At 41.4% G+C, this 20,611-nt stretch overlaps 1 protein-coding gene across 1 annotated transcript in view; it reads right to left on the bottom strand.

Annotated features, from left to right (window-relative positions):
• Positions 1–20,611, bottom strand: part of FGD5 (FYVE, RhoGEF and PH domain containing 5) — a 176,027-nt gene that overhangs the window by 46,182 nt on the left and 109,234 nt on the right. The window contains 2 exon segments of the mRNA XM_074283826.1: positions 15,443–15,473; positions 15,588–15,646. Coding sequence (XP_074139927.1) covers positions 15,443–15,473; positions 15,588–15,646 — 90 coding nt within the window.

The following is a 20,611-nucleotide window of genomic DNA, read 5'->3' as shown; positions in this document are numbered from 1 at the left end:
TCTGGTCCCCCCAGCACACTTCAAGTCATCACTTGGGATGGGGGAACAGTTCAGGCCCTTGAGCCACCTCCTCCTGAGGGATCAGACCCACACCAGAATCCAGGAAAGACTTTCTAATGCCTGATGTGGTCAGGCCTTGGCATGGCATTCGATACCCTTCCTAGTTAGCAGCTTAATCTCTTCCTAATTTTAGTTCAGCTCCAGCCAAGCTCCCTGACTTACTGCCTGGGCCAGAGCTCAGGTGGCGCCTTTACCTGTTGTTACAGCCCTCACAGCCACAGGCTCTTTGCTCTGTTTTTGGTTGTATTATTTTGACCCCCAACTTTGAGGGTAGACACCTTCTCTTGTATTTCTCTATAGTCACACATCATCTAGGACACAGTAGATTATTTTGGAAGGGCCATTACAAGTTTCCTGTACAGAAACCCCCTGTAAAAGATATCTTTTTATCTCCTCAGACTCCTAGTCCACAGTAGCATTGAATGAATGAATGATTGTGCATGCTCAGTTAAGTATCCACTGATTAATGGATTTCAGATTCTTTCCATTAAATGTTTGTTTCTAAAAGAAATCCATCAAGTTAATGGGTTTTATATAGTGTATAGCTCTTTTTGGGGGCATAATAAAAAGAATCTATTTATTCTGGGTCCTTAATTAAAAGGGTCATAGGATCATAAAATGTCAAAGCTGGAAGGGACCTTAATATATAGAACTTCAGAGCTGGAAGGGATGTTAGACTAAAGAATGACACATCTAGAAGGGACGTCCAAAATCTTTTAGTCCATACCTGGAGAGGGTCAGTGATATGACCAGAGTCACAGAATAATAACTAACAATCCTGGATTCGAATTCAGGTCCTCTGATTTCAAATTCAGTATTCTTTCTATGTTAGGTCAGTGGGTAGGCTGCTGGTTAATGGCAGACCACCTGCACAGGACCCAGCTGGAGACTGCTGACCGTGGCTCTACCAGTGAAATGAGGAACTTAATCTGGCCATAGGCTTGTTGTTTTGTTATTATTGCATGTTGTCCCCCTGAATTTCTCCCATTGCTGTGGAAGGGTTCAAGAACCAAGTACTCGGGGGAATCTAGATATCATTTAGTCAGTAAATAAACATTTATTTGTATTTGCCAGGCTCTATGCTAAGAAGGGAAACTTCAAGGATCACATAATCCATTTTACGTGAGAAATCCACCTATTAGGACATAGGCCATGGATGGTAAGACATATTGTATTCAAAGGCCCTTTTCTCCTTAGTTTTGGGGTGAAACTAGGCAGGGTTTATAGTCTTAGGTGATTCCTGGAGGTTAATGCATGCTCAGCATCCTAGAGTATCCTCTGGATCGTTTCATTCTTCATATTTGTATTACGTAGCTCTATGCTTGACACATAGTAGGTGCTTATGAAATACTGATTGATTTTAATCATCTTCTAATACCTAATATGACACCTCACACACAAAGCTGTCCCCAATAACCCTCATTAGTCAGGACTGTCCTTATGCTGATGACTTCTCTGAATAACATGATGGAAAGAATATTGGATGGAACCCTGCCTCTGACTGACCATGAGCAAGTGCCTATTTTCTCTGTGCCTCAGCTTCTTAATCTGTAAAGATGAGGGTGTTGGACTAGATGTTAGTCAGAGTTTTTCCCAGCACTAATCCCAGGGTCCTCTCATCTCTTCCCTACCTCACCAGCCCTGATGACCCAGGCTAGCTTCAAGCTGCCTCTCACACCCTACTCAGGGCTCAGATATTTCCTGCATTGGTTCTCCTTCTCTACCGGGCCCTCCTCCCTTTTCTTCAAACTCTTAATTGATATGGTTCTACATACTAGCACAATGTTTCTATTCTTTCCTCTCGGAAGAGAGTGGGTGGACAAAAATGTCATCATCTTGGTCATTAATCAGTCCATTAATGTCATCCTAGGAAAAGACCAGACGGAATCTGTTAGGATGAACTTGAGATGGCCTCAATCAGGGAAAACTCCAAACCCTTCTGGGCCTTGGCTGAAGAAAGGGGCCTTCCCCTGAGCTGGCCAGGGAGGGGCTGCCCTCTCACCCCCAGTCTTGCTATAGAGAAGAACTTTGGGAGGAAAAAAAAACAAAACAAAACATAGAACTTTAAAAATAACTTTTTCAATACTCTGGAAAGATAAGATAAATCAGAGAAGGTGAAGGCGGGGATTGGAGAATCAAGTCCAAACTCCTTAAATTGACACCCAAGGCCCTGCCTAACCCAACTGTCCTGCCTCATTTCCCATTCTTCCCTAGAATTTCAGCTATACCAGTTTACTCCTAATCCTCAACACTTTTTAAGGCACTTTGGGCTAGTGAAATAGATTGGGGAGCTTCAGAACAGAAAGAATTGGGTCCAGATTGGATTTAATGATCTTTGAGGTCCCTTCCATAAGGCTTTGTCCTACCTCCTGACTCCAATCTCTGTCTCTGATATGGAGCCAAATCAATGTTTTTTTTTTTTTTAAATTCATGTTATGCACTAGAGTTGGCTAGAGATGTCTCATCTCCTCAGCTAGAATTTATGCTCATAGAAGGCAGGTATCCTGCCTCGCTCAGTATCCCCTGTGGCATCTAACATAGTGCTAGACACATGGTGTCACTCACTCCCTGGCATGTGCCCAAGATCACATTATCCCCACCAGTGTCTTTCTGAAACAGATAAGAGCACAGATAATACAGGTTGAGAGAAATGGAGCTGGCCTGGATGGCAGCTTTAATGGACCTTTAATTTTCACCTGTGATTTCCTTCAGGATTACTCTATTACATCTAGTCACTCCATGAGTAACACTGCTCATATATGTGTTAGCAGTATGGTCCTGGGCAAATCACTTAATTCTTTTTGCCTCAGTTTCCTCAACTTTAAAATGTGGAAAATAATAACACCTATCTCTCAGGGTTTTGTGAAGTTCAAATGAAATAAAATTTGTAAAGAACTTGACATAGTGTTCAGCACATATTAAGCACTAAATAAATGCATATTTCCTACCACTATATCATAGTGCCTTAAAGTCCACCATTAAAGATTCATTCCTTTCAGTCTAATATACTCTTTCCAATAAGCCCCTGATCCCCAGTCTCCTAGGGAAATACAAATGTACCTGAGAGGGGTCACAGCTTGAGCCTTTAATTTATCAGCTAACATTTTCATAGAGGAATTATGGTAGAAAAAACAAAGCTTTATAAGAATTGGGTACATCATAATTACCTGGGGGGAAGAGGGATCTATAAAGGAAGATGGGAGGGGACAAAAACAAATTTTCTTTACCATTTAGTTGAAATTTTTTTTTCTGAAATAACAACAATCCAGTCTTCCCACCTCATTCCCAATTTGTTATTGCCCAGTCATTCCACCCCATCTAGAGTTTTCTTGACAGAGATGCTAGAGTGGTTTGCCATTTCCTTCTTCAGCTCATTTTACAAGAGAGGAAATGGAGGCAAGTAAGTGACTTGCCTTGAGTCACACAGCTAAGTGAGTGTCTGAGGACACATTTGAACACAGATGAGTTTTCCTGAATCCAGGTTTATCACACTCTCCACTGCACTACCTAGTTGAACTCCTTGTATCTATTTGTTGAACTAAGTTGAGTACTCTTAGAAACTCTAATCATTTACAACATCTTTGAAATCTAGGATGGGACCCAGGAATGTGGGAGGAAGTCCATGCATGGACATATAGCTCAAAGCCTCTCCTTCCACAAAGGAAGGGCTGGGGTAAGCATGATCTTTCATTCCTAACAAGTGTCCTAACAAGTGACCACAGTTTCTCCAAGCCCAAACAACACTCGAATTAGAAGCCCCTTTAAAACATCCCAAATGAATGGTCATCTATATTTTCCTCATTTTACAAGGAAGAAACAGATTCAGAGTGATTCAGGCACTCCATTCATGGTCACACAGCAAAAATTGTACCAATTACAACCTTCTGAGAATGGAGCTGTAGCCCAGAGCTGGCAAAAACCCAGTACTCTGGTTCTGCTGGACTAATGGACTTTGTGGACCAGACTGGCTTTTGTAGTGAATGCCAAAGGATACCCAATTCAGGCCACACTCCCCACCTCCACAAGCTCCTAGACCTGGATGGTTGAATTCTATCGGAAAAGGCGAGGCATCTGTTTGGCAGCGATCCTAATGCTGAGAATTAGCAGATGTTCCTTGGATGTAGAGACCATCTGGTGTTGTGGAAAAATTGTCAGTTTTGAAGCTGGAGGACCCGGGTTCAAATCCTAGCTCATCTAATTACTCCCTATATGACTATCTTTGCCTCACAGTCAGACAGGGGTAGTAGAGTAGGAAGAAGGATGTGTTTACTCATATTGCTTTGAGGAACAAACCTTCAAGAAAGATGGAAGACCATTAGGCAGTGCCATCTGCTCTTTCTCTCACTGGTTCCTAAATTTTCAAGGCCTTGTCATTAAGTCCTCCAGACTGCTGGTCACCTACTTCTCACCTGCGGATATACCCTAAGGACCCTTGAGCCTTGCCATCAGCCCTACTGCTACGCCCTTCAGACTCCTGGGCCTTTCTATATATCTTGTAGCTGAGCTCACTTATGTGTGTTCTTGGCATATAGTAAAAACTTTTTTTTTGATGCTCATCTATCCAACCATTCATTTAACATTAATTTCATTGTCTGTAAAATGAAAAGCATGAACTAGATGCTTTATAAGGAGCTTACCCCTGCTGGTCTATCATTCTGTGGCTTTCTTCTCCTTGGGCTTCTCTTTTTGCACACCAGCCTTCATAGCCCTGATGGACCCATTTTCTTTCCCCATCACTTTTCTCATTGCTCCACTCTAAGTAACAGAGATGTGTCTGAGCCAGCTCAGATAGGCTCAAGAGAGCTGAATGCTCAATTTTCAGCCTGAGAATTTACTCCTCGAAAACTACACATCAGGGATTGGCATATTGCTTTATTGATTGTCTAGACTTAAGAAAGCAGTGAAGAAAATGTTAATAATTCAGACTAAACCAAAAAGTTTAATTTTTTTTTTTTTAAAACCAGCTGTGTTGTTAAATATTTATCAGCGTACTCCTGGCACATGAACTCCCTGGGGTTCAAATCCTACATCTGACACTTACTATGTGACACTTGATAAGTCACTTAATGCCTTTGATCCCCACATCATTTTTCTATAAAATACAGGCAAGAAATACATGTACTCCTTTTCAGGGTCCTGGGGAAGAAAACTCTCTGAAATCTTACTGCATTATGGAATATGAATGATTATTGTGAATCATTATTATTCTCCTGTGCTCCTCTGGCTAAGAGCTGTATGTACTCTTTTTCTAGGATCCCTCCCTTCCTCTCTTCTCCCCATCCCTCCCCCCAGCATGGACTACCCGGGCTGGGCCAGGGCACACGGAGGCCCTCCTGTAATTACTTGTTGATGGACTGATTTTATCTTTCGGGGACTGGGGGATATTGGGATCTGTTTCTCAGTGCCCCAGCTGACTGGCTGGAGGAGGAAGGGAAGAATGTGCCGGAGGATGAAGATTACACACCAATTGAGATAAACTGATGTGTAAATCCATCAGCATCTTAGAATGCACTAATAACAAAGGCCTTCCAAGTCTCACATCCCTTTAAATCGCATTAGTGCCACTTCCACAGCCAAACCAAACTCCTGCACTATGATAAACAAATGCTTCCACTCAAAGCTTTCCTCTCTCCCTGCAGTTTTTGAAACCTGGCTTTGTTTCTTTTTTCCAATCCTCTTCTTCCATCCACTCCTCTTCTTCTTTTCCCTCATTTCCTCCTCTTTTCCTTTCTCTTTCTCCCCCTTTTCTCTCCCTCTTTCCTCTTTTCCTCCTTTCCCTCTTCTCTTCTTTTTCCCCTTCCTCCCTCTTCTTTTTTTTCTCCCCTTCTTCCTCCACCTTCCCTTTCTTCTCTCTCCCCCCATGTCACTCCAGATCTTTCTTGCAAAATGCTTTAAGGATAAGGCCATATGTGTGTGTGTGAGAGAGAGAGAGAGAGAGAGAGAGAGAGAGAGAGAGAGAGAGAGAGAGAGAGAGAGAGAGAGAGAGAGACAGAGAGACAGAGAGAGAGAGAGAGAGAGAGAGAGAGAGAGAGAGAGAGAGAGAGAGAGAGAGAGAGAGAGAGAGAGAGAGAGAGAAAGCCATCATTAATAGGTCTAGTCTTGGATAAAATGGTGAAGCTAGAAGCTCTCCAAGGATTCTCCATATACATTTCTAGATCCCCACTCTGAGATTCCCATGACTACTCAGGCTCCCCTCACTGCATGATATTCCATCCACATGGGATCAGAGAACTGTAGATTTAATGATAATAATAATGAGAATATGTAGCATTTATTTAAGATTTGCATCATCATCTTATTTGATCCTCATAATACCCAGTGAGATCAGTGCTGTTATTATTTCTATTTTACAGATGAGGAAACTGAGACTGAGAGAAGTTAAATGACTTCGGAAGAATCCGAGGCAGGATCTGAACTCAGGTCTTCCTCCTGATTTAGCTCGAAGATTTAGAGTGGGAAGGGAGCTTAGAGATTGATTGTGTGTGACCTTTATTCAGTCTCACTTTCCTCATTTATAACATGAGGGTTGGACTAGAGAACCTTTGAGGTTTCTTACATCTCTAGGTCTATGGCGAGTCCCTCATTTTACAAATGAGGAAACTAAAACCTTGAAAGATATAAAAACAAACAAAATGAAAAGGAAAGTTATAAAAAAAATTGTGCATGGTCACACAGGTAGAAGGTATCAGAGACAGAATTTGAACTCAGGTCTTAACTATAGCCCAACACTTCATCAACCAGGTCAACTTGTCTCTCCCAGGTATGCCCTATTCTTTCTCTCCAGTCTGCTTCCCATCCCCCTAGCACTCTGACAGGTAACTGAATGCTAGGATGGACTGTTTTTCCAAAAGGTGTTGGTCCATCATGGGCTACCTGTTCCAAGCAGCATAATTGCTTTTGTATAATACCTTTAGTGCCTTCACTGAAAGGAATGATTAAAGGTGAGAAGCTTTAGACAGATGGCAGGAGAGAGTTTTTTGAGTAATAAATGTATTTGATTATCCTTCAAGCCCATGCCACATCAAGGCTTGTGACTTCCCCTACACCTATTCCTGGATTTGGCTATTATGGGCAGAGTGGTACCTCCCTGTCTGTATTTGAAGACCAGGTTCAAAGCCAGACTCTGCTCCTTATGATCTGTGTGACTTTCCCTAAATCACTTCCACTTTCTGGGTCACCATTCTCTCCTCCCTAAATGAAGGGCTTAGACTAAGTAGAAGTCTTCTAAGAAGATCTTTAAGGTATTCTTGTAGCTAGCTTCTAGAAAGACCAGCATATCCTAGCTGCAGAAAGCTTAGGATCTTCCCATTCAATCATATGTATCCTACCTTCTTAGACTGTGGGACTAACAGCTGAATGTAGGGGCGGCAAAATGATGACTTATTATTAAAATGTTTGGTTTTTAATCCCTATTTTGTATACCTATATATCTGGTATCATGTAAAAATTTCTTGGATGAAAACAGGTTGTAAGTAGAAAAAGTTTCAGAAGCCCTGATGCATATATATCATCAAGGCATATTTATGTTGAAATTTCTAAAGTGTGAGAGTGGATTGGATGGATTGAGAATAAGAAGGGGGCTTTGCATGGGAGGCTGTGACAGCTTGGTTCTAGCCAAACTGGTAAAGCCAAGTCATCTCTGAAAGCTTCCTCATGTGCGATTTCCAGGGTAATGGATTCTGGGGATTGGTGCCTTAAGTCACTCAAATGAAGGACTCAGAGCAAGGTGATCAGTGGGAAGCCCCCAACTCCCCACTGAGCCACTCTCCTAATCCTGGGAGCAGGCTAGAGAGAAAAGCCCTTTGAGTCACTGACTACAGGAGAAAATGGGAACTTCTTACTCAAGGTCCCCCACAATATAGTGCAATCTACCCATCCAAACTGACCTGCCACAACCCAACTCCAGAGTGCAGGTCTCTCTGACCTCTAAGTACATTCAAATAAGTTCACAAGCATTTATTGAGTGCCCACTGTATACCGTGCTGGGTGCTGGGGATACTACTACAGCAAGAACAAAGCATCCTTTTCCTCAAGGAATCTTTGAAATTTGACTTGTCATTTCTTTCCCTGGCCCACCTGGGATGCCTAGCCCTCCATGTAGCTGAATTCGATTTAGTTACTTGGCATAGTGGACAAAGTACTTGATTTAGAATCAAGAAGAGAGCTTGAATCCTGCCTCAGATATTTACTAGGTGACGTTGGACAAGTCTCCTAATCTTTCTCTCCTTCCATTTCTCAAATCATCATTTTCTACCTAGATGCTTTCCTCAACTCCAGAAACTCATCATTCTGCAAGATGAAATCATCTCAGAAATCCATACCTCCTGTAGGTGCAGGATTTCATCACTCCTTAGACCAAGTACCCAGTGAGAATAAAAATATCATCTAACCCACAGCATTGTTATAAAGATCAAATGAGATTGGACATTTGTATATACATTTAATATGAGCACCTAGACATACATGCTACTTATTGCTTATAGAACACTGTACAAATTATATAATCTCTGGGGCTCCTTTTTCCTTCTCTATAATAAATATATATATATATATATATATATATATATATATATATATATATATATATATATGTATACTGCACCAATGTGCACTAGTGGTGGGGGAGGGAATGATTGGAAAGATATTTCACTAAATGATTTGTAAGTTCTTTCCAGATTTAGATTCTTCTTCAAAAAGCATTTTTATCTTCCTTTGTGCTTAGCATGGGCCTTCACACACAGGAGATGCTCAGTTGTTACTGAATGATTGATTAATCATTTAGCAGGACAATTCACAACTGTTCTGTTTCAGTTATATATGCATCAGCCTCTCCAGTTCATGTCTGGTCATGTAGCACTCCAGGGGATTCCATTTTTGGCACATAGTGCCTACACATCGGATGGCCACCTTAGGGCTGATTCTTACATACCGCCAAGAAACAATTTTTTTAAACTGCCATTAGAATTAGAATAATTTCTTCTTTGTGAAAAGGAGAGACAGACAGAAAGAGATAAAAGAGAAATAGAGAGGAAGGTAAAGAAATGGAATGGGGGAGAGGGAAGAAAAGAGGGGTAGGGAAGGAGAGAGAGAGACAGAGATGGAGGCAGAGAGATAGAGAGAGTAAGACAGACATGAGAGAGACAGAGTAAGACAGAGAGAGAGATAGAGACAGAAAGAGAAAGAAAGAGATAAACATAGAGACACAAACAGAGAGACAGAGACAGAGAGACAGAGACAGAGAGAATAAAAAAATTTATCCCTTAATGTCAGTAGTCTAAGCTGAAATTCAGGCCTTTCCCTTGTTTTTGAAGTTATCTCCTTTTTCAGAAAAACTATGAACAGGGGGGTCTCTTCAGGAGATCCCTGCCTTTTTCTTACTAAGCATGAAAGTAGACCAATAGCATTTAATATATTTGAATAGAAAACTTCCCATAACTAGGTTATGAGTTGTGGTTTTTATACACATTTATGAAATGGAGAGACAGATAGAAAGAATGTCTTTTTTATTTTTTTAAGGAATTATTATATATTACCAGTGGTTTCAGAGTCATTCCAAGAAGAAGGAAGCTATGCAAACACATATGGATGTTTCTAAGTTAAAAACCCTTTTAACAAACTTGTAGAACAAAAGACCTGGCCCTTGGATACAGCTGCCAGCTCAGAAGCAAAGGGAGGTGGGTAGGTTGGTGAGAAGGAAAGAGAGAATGACATTTCCCAGCATTCTTAAACAAATCTTTAAGTTGCCTGTAGACTTGCTACTCTGCCAGCTTCCCTGTCTAATATTTCCTCCATGCTAGACTCTCTTTCTAAAGAATAGACTTAGGACCTTTGGCTGAACATCATCAACCATGTTCCTTTCTTCTCACTGAGTAATCCCTTCCTTGAGGGAACCCATAATTTCATTTCTGATGATTGTTATTATGAATACTGACTTCTCAAATTTTCAAATTATCCCAAGGTAAAGTTGCTGACTGGAGTCACAATACAATTCAATTTAATACAGTCCAATTTAACTTGATTCAATTCAATGAGAACTTATTGAACAGCTATTATTCAGTTCAGTAAATACCTACTGTGTACAAAATATCATACTGGACAATTTTTTTTGGAAGAGAATGTGCTTTCATTGTTTTAGAGAATTTCTGGTGAGTTAGCCCCCACCAGTGGAGACTAGCGACTGTTCCATAATTTATATTTTAGGGGTACTGAGAGATTAAATGTCCTGCCCTAGGGTACAGAAGCAGTAAGTATAAGAGGAAAGATTTAAATCTAGGTCTTTCTGACTCAGGTTCTTTTTGTCTTGTGGTACCTCTCAGGGAACTAGGAATAAAAACATGAAAAAATGGCATCATCCTTACCTTTAAGAAAGTTGTGGTCTAAAAGGGAAGAAGGAAGGTGGATACTACAGGTACCCAGCTAATTACAGCATGAGATAGAATGTAATAGGGTCAAAGGAGAGCCAGGGGAAATGCTATGAGGAATTTGACAGGGAGAGATCTTTTTCATCCCGGGGATAGAGAAAGGATATTAGGGAAGGCTTCAAGGAGACAGATGTGGGATTAGGCTTTGAAGAAATAGAGTGTCTTCAGAGAGGGATGTGAAGGAGGAGAGGCAGAAATTCTAAATATGAGTGATAGCATATCCATGGAAGAGGCAAGATGTGAGAGGTGGTATTGAATAGTCCAATTTGGCAGGAACAAAGGATATTTGAAGGGGAATTACAAGAGATATAGGCCACATCCTGATTGGGGAAAGTCTTGAATGTTTAGGGCAGGAGTTTTAGCTTTATTTGGGAAAAATGGGGAGACTTTGAAGTTATTTGATAAGAGGAATGATGTGATCATTGTGGTATATTAGGAAGATTAGACAACAACATCAGTCAGTCCAAAAACAATTATTAAGTGCCATCAACAATGGGACGATTCAGGCCAGTTCCAATAATCTTGTGATGAGGAGAGCCATCTACATCCAGAGAGAGGACAGTGGGAACTGAGTGTGGACCACAACATAGCATTTTTATTCTTTCTGTTGTTGTTTGTTTGCATTTTATTTTCTTCCTCATTTTTTTTCTTTTTGATCTGATTCTTCTTGTACAGTAAGTATTGGATTTTTATATATACATATATATATATATATATTTACCATGCTTAATATATATATTGGATTACTTGCCATCTAGGGGAGGAGGTAGGGAGAAGGGGGGAAATTAGAACACAAGGTTTTTCAAGGATCAAAATTATCTTTGCATGTGTTTTGAAAATAAAAAGCTTCAATAAATTTTTTTTAAAAGACACTAGCTGTGTGATCTTGAGCAAGTCAGTTTCCTTATCTATAAAATGAGCCGGACAAAGAAATGACAAACCAGTCCTGAATCTTAGCCAAGAAAACTGCAAATGGGGTCAGGAACAACAACAAAAACAAGATTTGAGGAAGTGCAGTGGAAAAGAGAGAAGGAGGCAGATGGAAAAGATGCTTCAGACAATTACCAATTATATGATCCTGATTCAGCCTTAGTTTCCTCTTCTATAAAATGAAGGAATGGACTCATTGGCCTCCAAAGTCTATTCCAGTTGTAAATCTGTGATTCTGTGCTCCAGTTCTGGGGCATCAGTGATTTGGAGTTTAGTGCTTCTATCAGCAAATATGTAGGTGTGCCTAGTCCTGTGCTAGGTGCTATAAGACATATTATACTAAGACTAGACAATGCCTTCAAAGAACTCAAAACTCAAGATAAGTCAATATAGCAGTGTTGGAAGAATAAGATTGCAGCCAAAAAAAGGTCATGGGATCCTGGGCTTCATTTAGGGAGGCAGAGTTTCCAGTAGTAACCGGGGGGAAGCCTCATCCTGCTCTGTCCTGGCTGGAGCACATTCCTGAACAAAGACCAGGATCAGTTCTGGCTGCCACATTTTGAGAAGCTGAGCAATTAGGATGATAAAGGTTCTTGAGCCAATGGAGTAGGACTGAAGAAACTGGGAATATTGAGCTTCGAAGAGATGTAGAGGAAAGGGAAACATGAAAAGTAGCTGTATTCAAGTTTTTGTCCCACTGTCAGAGAAAGGAGTATACTTAGGCTCAGTGGGATAAACCAGGAGCACTTGTTGGAAATTACCAAAAAGTTGAGACTTGATGTCAGGAGAAACTTTCTAACAACGAGAGTATTGCAAGAGTGGAATGGCTTGCTCTGGGTGGATGGGGATAGAGAAGGCGTTCCTCTGTAAGGAAGATCTTTCAGTGGAATGGCTACTTGTTAGGTATATTATAATGGAGATTCTTTTCAGATGTGGCTTGGACTTCTAAGCTGGAAATTCTGTAATTAACTCTATATAAAGGTTCTTATATTTGTGTATGTGTATCCTAGACTCTTATGACAGTCAATCCCAGGAAGCCTCTAGTTCCCTTGTCAGGACCATATTTTTAAATGTGTAAAACAAAATGCATAAGACTACCAAGGGACCAGTTGCATTGAAATACAATGATCAAGGGGCAGTTAGGTGGTGCAGTGGTTAGAGCCTCAGCCCTGAAGTCAGGAGGACCTGAGTTCAAATCTGGTCTCAGACACTGAATACTTTCTAGCTGCGTGACCCTGGGCAAGTCACTTAAGCCCAATTGCCTCAGGGAAAAAAAATCAAGATAGTAAGTAAATGAATGAATGAATGAATAAATAAATAAATTGATCAAATTCAGAGTCTGTGAAGTCTATTCTGGATACTGGGCAGGCCATGGGCAGAGCTTGCTTTTTTGAACTCTGCAATTAATACCATACCACTTGTCCCTTAATTGTCCTTGGAAGCTCCATGCTTGCTTTTGGGTCTTATCTCTTTGTCCAGAAAGTGAATCTCTTGCTCGAAGGCATGGACTATATCCTTTTTTGGGTTACTCTTGGTGCCAAGCACAGGCCTGGTGGACACAGAGATTCTGAGACCAAACAGGATTATGGAGCCTCAAATACCTGCCCAGGTGAATCCCAGGATTCTGGGGTGGGGGGGCAGGGGCTGGGCACACAGGTGGCCTTCCATAATCATAACAAGGGATCACACCTGGTCCCTGCTTGAAGATTTCTAGGAAGGGAGAACCCCCTCTCTTCTGAGTTAGCCCATGCCGCTTTTGGATTGTCAGGAAACATTTCCTGATAGTAAGCTTAACTTTGTCTCTTTATAACTTCTACCCGTTCCTCCTGTCCTCTCCTACCTAGGAACAAACAGAACCAATACAAAATCACTTCCATATCACGACCCTTCAAAAACTTGAACTCATCTCTCCTATGTTTGCCAAACCTTCCCTTCTCCAGTTGTTCCAATAGATCCCTGTATGGCCCATGTTAGGAGTCCACTTTGAAACTACCTTGGACAAATCCACTAAATACATTCTTTTTGATTGGCCAATTGATGCACCACTAGGGTGCAGCCAAAGCTCTCCCAGACAGCTTTCCCTTTGGTTTAAAAGGCAAATGACCATTAATACATATTAGCCTGAGCTAAGGTAGGGTGTCATGAAAGGACATTTGGAGCCAGAAGACCTGGCTTTGAGTTCTGGCCTTCGCTTTTTAGCTCTGTGATCTCAGGCAAATTACAACTTCTCAGCCTCAGTTTCCTCATCTGTAAAACATGTATAATAGCAGCATCTACCTCTCAGGGTTATTGCTCTATATATGATAACACATGTAAAGCACTGTGCAAACCTTAAAGTGCTTTACAAATGCTAATTGTTGTAATTATTGTTTTCTATTATTTGAATTCTCTGGTACACATTTCAACATCTTAACTTTTTTATCTGTTAAAGGCAGAGGGACTCGATGTTTGCTAAGGACTCCTTGATTCTTAGTGAATTATTAACTCAAGCCAGAAACAGAAATATGAACTTGTTATCTTATGACTGTGACCCCTGGCAGACCCTCTTCTGAGAACTCCTGCTCCAGCCCTTGGCACCTCCTTCACTATCAAGTTAACAAATGTGTTCAGGCTCTTCTCTGGCACCCTGGGCCAGCTCTACTTTGTTTCTGCAGTCAACATTCTAACTGAGTTTCCTGTGAGGTTCCTCCTGTGAATTTATTGGGAAACACTGGGGAGTGGGTTTCCTCCCAATATCATATTTGGCCACTGACATTTTTTCCAAAGTTCACATTCCCAACTCTGTGATAGGGACTAAATTGGGAGTCAAAAGATTTTGGTTTTCGTCCTGGTTCTTTGATTTGTTATCTGTGTAACTGAAAAATGGTAGGAACCCTTAACCTCTTCTGCATCCTGGACCTCCTTGGCAATTTGCCGAAGCCTACAGACTCCTCAGAATAAGCTTTTTAAGTGCATAAAGCAAAACCCATGGGATCTGAAGGACACCCAAGTATATTGAAATTATTCTCAAAATATATAAGAAAAACCATGTTCATGGACCATAGTGCAGAGGTTAAAAACCGTTGCTCTATGAATTTTAGTTTTCTCAGCAGTAAAATGTGCAGGAGGGACCAGCTAACTCTCCCAACTCTCAATCCTGTGATTCCATGGTTAATCTAATGTGATAAATCTATCAATCACTTAATGGATAAGCATTTTGTTAAGTGCCCATTGTGTGCCAGGCATTGTGATGGGCACTAGAGAGACAGAGACAAACAGAAAACAGCTCCTGCTTTCAAAGAACTTAGATTGATCAAAGAAGACATGTCTGCCTGTCTGTCTGTCTCTGTTTCTGTCTCCCTTTCTCTCTCTGTGTATGTGGGCAGTATATGCATGTGTGTATATATCTCTGTAGATACATATTGACATATAGATATCTATCTATAGATATAGATACCTAAAATACATATAGAAAACTTATACTGTCTATATTCTTACATACAGAATAAAAACAAAATAGATAAAAAGTAGTTCTCTTGAGAGAATCAAGAAAGGATTTGCAAATGAGCTGGTGCTTGACTTTAATCTTAAAGGAAGTAAAGGAGTCTATGAGGTAGAGGGGCATTTATTCCAAGAATGGGGTATGGTTGGCATCAAGGCCAAGCTCATATGAAGAACGGGCCCATTGGTATTAAATTATTTTCTCTCTTCAGTTGTGAATAATGATAATAATATAATAAAATGTACATAGCATAGGTTTGCAAAGTGCTTTACAAATATTATCTCATTTGATTCTCCCAAGAATCCTGTTGACAAGGGTCAAAAGTAAGAAAACTTTTTCCTATTATGAAGAGTTTCAAGTTACATTGCTCCTTAACATAACCTAAATTTACCAGGAGACAGGATTTCCTGAAATGCCTTAGTGAACATTTGGTCACCATTACCCCTGTATTAATAGAATTCACCTCTGTCTCCTTACCTCTTCTCCACTTCTTATAACACAGTCTAGTAAAAAGGCAATTAGGTTTGGGCAATCAAAGTGATTTACTCACCAGCATTAAGTGTTGCAGCACCTGCCCGTATCTGTGGAAGGAGAGAGAGTCACATTAATTCCCATCCAGTCAGCCAGGGCTGGACTGAGGCTGAGGTGATGTTTTATTTACAAGTTCAAGGCCAGTTGGCCACTGAGACACTCACACTTTCTCTGAAGATAGCAGCTCCTGAGCGATGACATAAGCTCGGGATTGTCCTTCCTTCTGTAGGAGGAAAAAACAGGACAAGCACAAATAGCTGTTAATGAGTGATGGCAGGTGGGATGGGGGATGTTAGTACTGAGTTCTACTAAGTTCACATGTCTACAGGATACTGAGGCCGATTGGCATGTTTTCAGCTGGAGGGATCCTCCCAAAGGATTATCAACCCAAATTCAGAGTACTCTTTCTAAAATGAATAGCAATCATAATTTAGACTAGCATATTCTTCTGTCTTGGAAAGGACAAACTTTGCTCAATATCCCTCGAGGAAGATTATCATTGGGAATTCATAGAATCTCAGATCTGGAGATCTCGATGACTATCTCTGCCAATGGTACCTGATTTCGAGGATCCTTTCAACAATGTCCTTGACAAGTGGTCATCAATCTTCACTTGAAATCCTCCAGTGAGGAGAAATCCACTACTTTCCTGGGCAGCCCCTTCTACACTGAGATTGTTCTAGTTAGGAATTTTCCTTACATTGAGCTGAAAGCTGATTCTTCCCCCTTCCCCATCCTACCTCCTAATTGCTCCTATTTTTATTCCTTAGGACCTAGTGGAATAAGTCAGTGTAGATTTCTCTATGGTCTTTCATCTCTGTGGAGAGATTTCATGTACCAAGCCCTAGCAATCAAGCTTTCTCTTGAGTAATCATCTCCAGTCCATTCCATCAGCCTTTACTTGCCCAAATCTTCCACTGTCTCACCATCCTTGGGTTTTATTCAAGCTTCTCAATGACCATTATTTAAAAAAGTGGTTTCCTGACTGGACACAATACAGGAGAATTGGTCTGTCCAAAGTAAATTATAGCAGAAGCAAAGATGTTACTTTAGAGTTCATCAACAAACATCTATCCAACATTGCATGGTCTTTGCCTTTGAAGAGTTCCCATTCTCATAAAGGAGATGACCAGTGGAAAAATTGTACTGTGTAAATGGAAAGTCCAGGAAGCTCGTGGCTTAATGGATAGAGCACTGAGCTTAGAGTCAGGGAGATTTGAGTTCAAATCCAGCCTCAGACACTTCCTGGCTGTGACTCTGGGCACATCATTTAACCTCTGATTGTATGACAAAAAGGTCCAGTAGAGAAGGAAGTAGTAGACCTTTCCAATATCTGCCAAGAAAATCCTATGGACAGCTGTGGTCTATGAATCTTTGTCTATAGTCCATGCCTTCATTTTATAAATGGTGAAAGCCAGGCCAACAAGGTTTAAGAAATTTGCCTAAGTCCCCATATTTAATGGGACCAGAACCCAGAATTTGTCTCCAAATTCAGATCTCTTTCTTCCAGCCACGTAAATTGGCAAAATAATATTAATAATAATAGTTGATATTTATATATGACAATTTACAATGTGCCAGGCACTATGTTAAGTACTTTACAATAAATATCTCATTTAATCCTCACAGCTCTGAGAAATAGGAGCTATTTTTATCCCCATTTTACAAATGAGGAAATTGAGGTAAACAGATGGAAAGTGGTTAGTGCAGGTGTTACATAGTAAATGTCTGTCCCGTCTCAGACATTTACTGTGTAATCCTACCCTAGCCACTTACCATCATTTTGCACTATCCATTGTGCCCTCTAGATGTTCCCAAACCTTTGCCCTCTGTCATGAACAGGTCTCTAATTTTCATGATATCTCCCAATTCCTGAATCTTTTCTCTGTTTCCAGCAAGGGAGCTGGAAGCGGCAGTATCATCCAGCATCAGCAGCTTCACTTTAGGGGACAAATCCTGTATTTTTTCTGGACCACAGTTTCCTGAGAGTATTGGATATAAGTATCTCTGAGCTCTCTTCTGCCTCTAAATCTTAGCATCCTGAAAAACCCACTAAAAAGGAAGGAATTTTCTTCTTTGGATTCTGAGAATAGCACTCTCCTGCCTCCATTCTCACTGAAATTTAATACTTCAACAGTCATATGCTTATTGTCTAGCTACTGACTGGAAGTCTTTCTAGAACTTTAAACTGCATATACTTTATGGTTGGATCTTGCTTTGTACCACAGATAGGTTCCCCCTGGATTGCTACACAAATAAAATTTTTATAAACTAAATCTTATATTAAATGTACCAGGGTCAGGGAGGGAGCCAGATGCTTGAAGGAACCTCATAATGTGTTCTAAGAACAAAATCGGAGATGACAGTGTCAGGCTCTAAGAGGCAGAAAGGATCACAGCAGCCAGTTAGTCCAACTGCTCCTGGAAAAAGAATTACTTTTCTACTAAGTGGCCATCTGATTTTTGTTTGAAGAGCTCCAACGAAGTTCCAATTCTTATGGTGTCCCTATTCATTTTTAACTGTTAGGAGGTTTTTCCTTACATAAAATCTAAATCTACTTCTGCAAATTTCACCCACTGCCCCTAGAGGACTAAACCCCTATTTTTATCCTTTGGCAAGACCGTCCCTGGATACTTCTAGACACTACAGACCATTCCCTTTAAGCTCCTGCACCTCTTCTGGCACTCTCAGAAGCTACCCTGGGATCTTGGATTTCTTAGTAATGAATAGTCACCATATCTAGCCTGGACCAAGATCCACAATGCCATCTCCTAGGTATTCTTATGGCAGGTGACCTTCTGCCCTAGGTTTCTTACTCTGGTTCATAAAGCAGTCCTCATAACAATCTTCTCTGGCTCCCCTCTCCCTTATTAGAATCTTAGCTCCCTGAAGGCAGGAACTGTCACTTAGCCAAGTGTCTATACATTTCTATATTATATCGATTATCTAAAATATCATATATAATATATTTTCATGTTTCATAGAATGCATTTACATACAAAATTATATTGTATCTGTGATATGTTTTATCATATATAATGTAATATGTACAATATGATATTGTATATAACATAATATATAATACCATATACAATATGATATATATATGTAATCTATTATATATGACATATTTATACACAGTATCATATGTAATTATGTATTTTTCTCTCTAGCTTTGATTATAGGTGGCTACAATGTATTGATATCCATTAGAGGTAGAATCTTATACATGAGGATAAGTATGTAATAGAGAAACAGATAGAAACACCAGGGTACAATGCGAGGATGACAGCTCTAGGCGGAGGATCTAAATTCTTGTCAATCACTTTCTTCTCTGTCTTGTTTCCAGTTTGTATCCCAGTGGCTGGCACAAAGTGCTTCCTAAATGTTCTGTCTGTCTCTCTGAACCTCAGTTTCCCACTCTGTAAAATGGGAGGGCATGGACCACCTGATCTAATGCAGAAGAGCATCGGACCCATGGCTCACCCCGGAGTTGGAAAGGGATTATTTTAGAGATTAGGGGGCCAAATCTCAGAGCGGAGTTATTTCAGCGCTTGCCCGGTGTGTCCCAGCCCCGAAGCAGCCTGGCGCGTGGGGTCCGAGCTCGCTCCGACCTTCGCTCTCTAATTGGGCCTCTGCCACTCTGGAGTGGCAGGTCCTGGCAGCTGCAGGTGGCAGGTTCCTACGCAGGTTTTCTCGGAGTGGGAGTGCAGCCCCGTGGAATCCCGTTAGTGCCCCCCAGAGAAGTTGGCCGAGTACGGGAGGAGGCTCAGCGGCTACATCTCCTTCCTGCCCGCCCCGCTCCCAGGCGTGGCTATGACACCGAGCTTTCTTTTCCCACCCTGGCACAGGTCACTCTGCACGTCCCCAGCGGAAGGGGCCCATCTGTTGCCAAGCCTTCTAGGGCCAAAGAGGCCGGCTCTGGGTGGTCCTCCCGGCACGCCTCGGTCCCTCCCTCGCTTCTGTATACAGAGGAGCTTGCTTTTGTAACTCCGTCCATGATTAATGTGGCTTTCCCTAAACCCACAGCAAAAGGCCCGAGTGGGAGGTCACGTGAGCCATTTAGGGCTAGCTCCTAGACGCGCGTCCCTAGGCGTTGCCCGCCCGGAGTTATTTAATTGCTGTTTGTTTAACCAGGAAATGAACTCCATAGACTGACGACAGTGTCCAGAGACAGACTTCTGGGAACGCAGGGGCCTCCTCCCCGCGGAGGGCGTGGGGTGGTCCGGAGGGGGGGTCTCTCGCTATCAGGTTTCTCAAACAAAGGCTAAGCCGGGGATTTAAATCAGGTCTGCAGCCACCAGCTTTGTGTGCGACCGATCTTATTATCTCCTCTTTGTCCTCAGGCGCCTTAGTGCATTCCCACATTTCCTTCCCAGGGTCCCCCTTGCGCCTCGCAGCTGACTGTGGAGAGGTGGCTGGTCCAGGTCAGGGTCAAGGCCATTGCTTCTCTGACCTCCCTCTCCCTCCATGATCAGGTGATTCAGCTGCTAGAAGAACTTTGGTTTTTCCCAGGGCTGGTTGAAGTCCTGAACCCTGAAAAGCCATGGTAAAGGGAGAAAGAGACCGGACAGAAATCAAGAGAGCCGACTTCTGTCCTCAGTTCCACTAGGGATGTGTGGTCTTGGGTAAGTCACAGAATTACAGAATTAAAGCATCTCAGCGATGAGTCATTTAGAGAGATTCATCCATATATCCAAACAGAGAACCCCTCCATGACATTCCCTGAGAACGATCACCTAGTCTTCATTTAGAAACCTCCCCAGTATTCCTTCATTGTGGAGAGGTGAAATGGGCAGCCCAAATACGGGGGAGTTTTCCCTTATATTAAGTAGAAATCTGGTCTATGTGACTTCCCTCCACTGCTCCTAATTCTGGTCAAATAAAAATAAATCAAATCCCTTGTCTAAACAATAGCCCTTCAAATACTTGAAAACAGTTATCATTTCCTCTCCCCTAAACCCCACCTCCAACATTCAACATTTCTGACTCCTTAAGTCAATCTAGGTGGCTCAGTGGATAGAGCACCAGTGGATGGAGCTTGTTTAAAAAAAAAAAAAAAAAAAAAAAAAAAAAAGAGGACTTAAATCCTGCTTCAGACACTTACTAGTTGTGTGACCCTGGGCAAGTAATTTAAGCACTATCTGCCTCAGTTTCCTCATCTGTAAAAATAGGGATAAAATTATTA

This window comes from Sminthopsis crassicaudata, chromosome 1 (assembly GCF_048593235.1).
Source record: "Sminthopsis crassicaudata isolate SCR6 chromosome 1, ASM4859323v1, whole genome shotgun sequence".
NCBI lineage: Eukaryota > Metazoa > Chordata > Mammalia > Dasyuromorphia > Dasyuridae > Sminthopsis > Sminthopsis crassicaudata.
The sequence above is the reverse complement of the archived record's forward strand: the minus strand, read 5'-3'. Positions and strand labels throughout refer to the sequence as shown.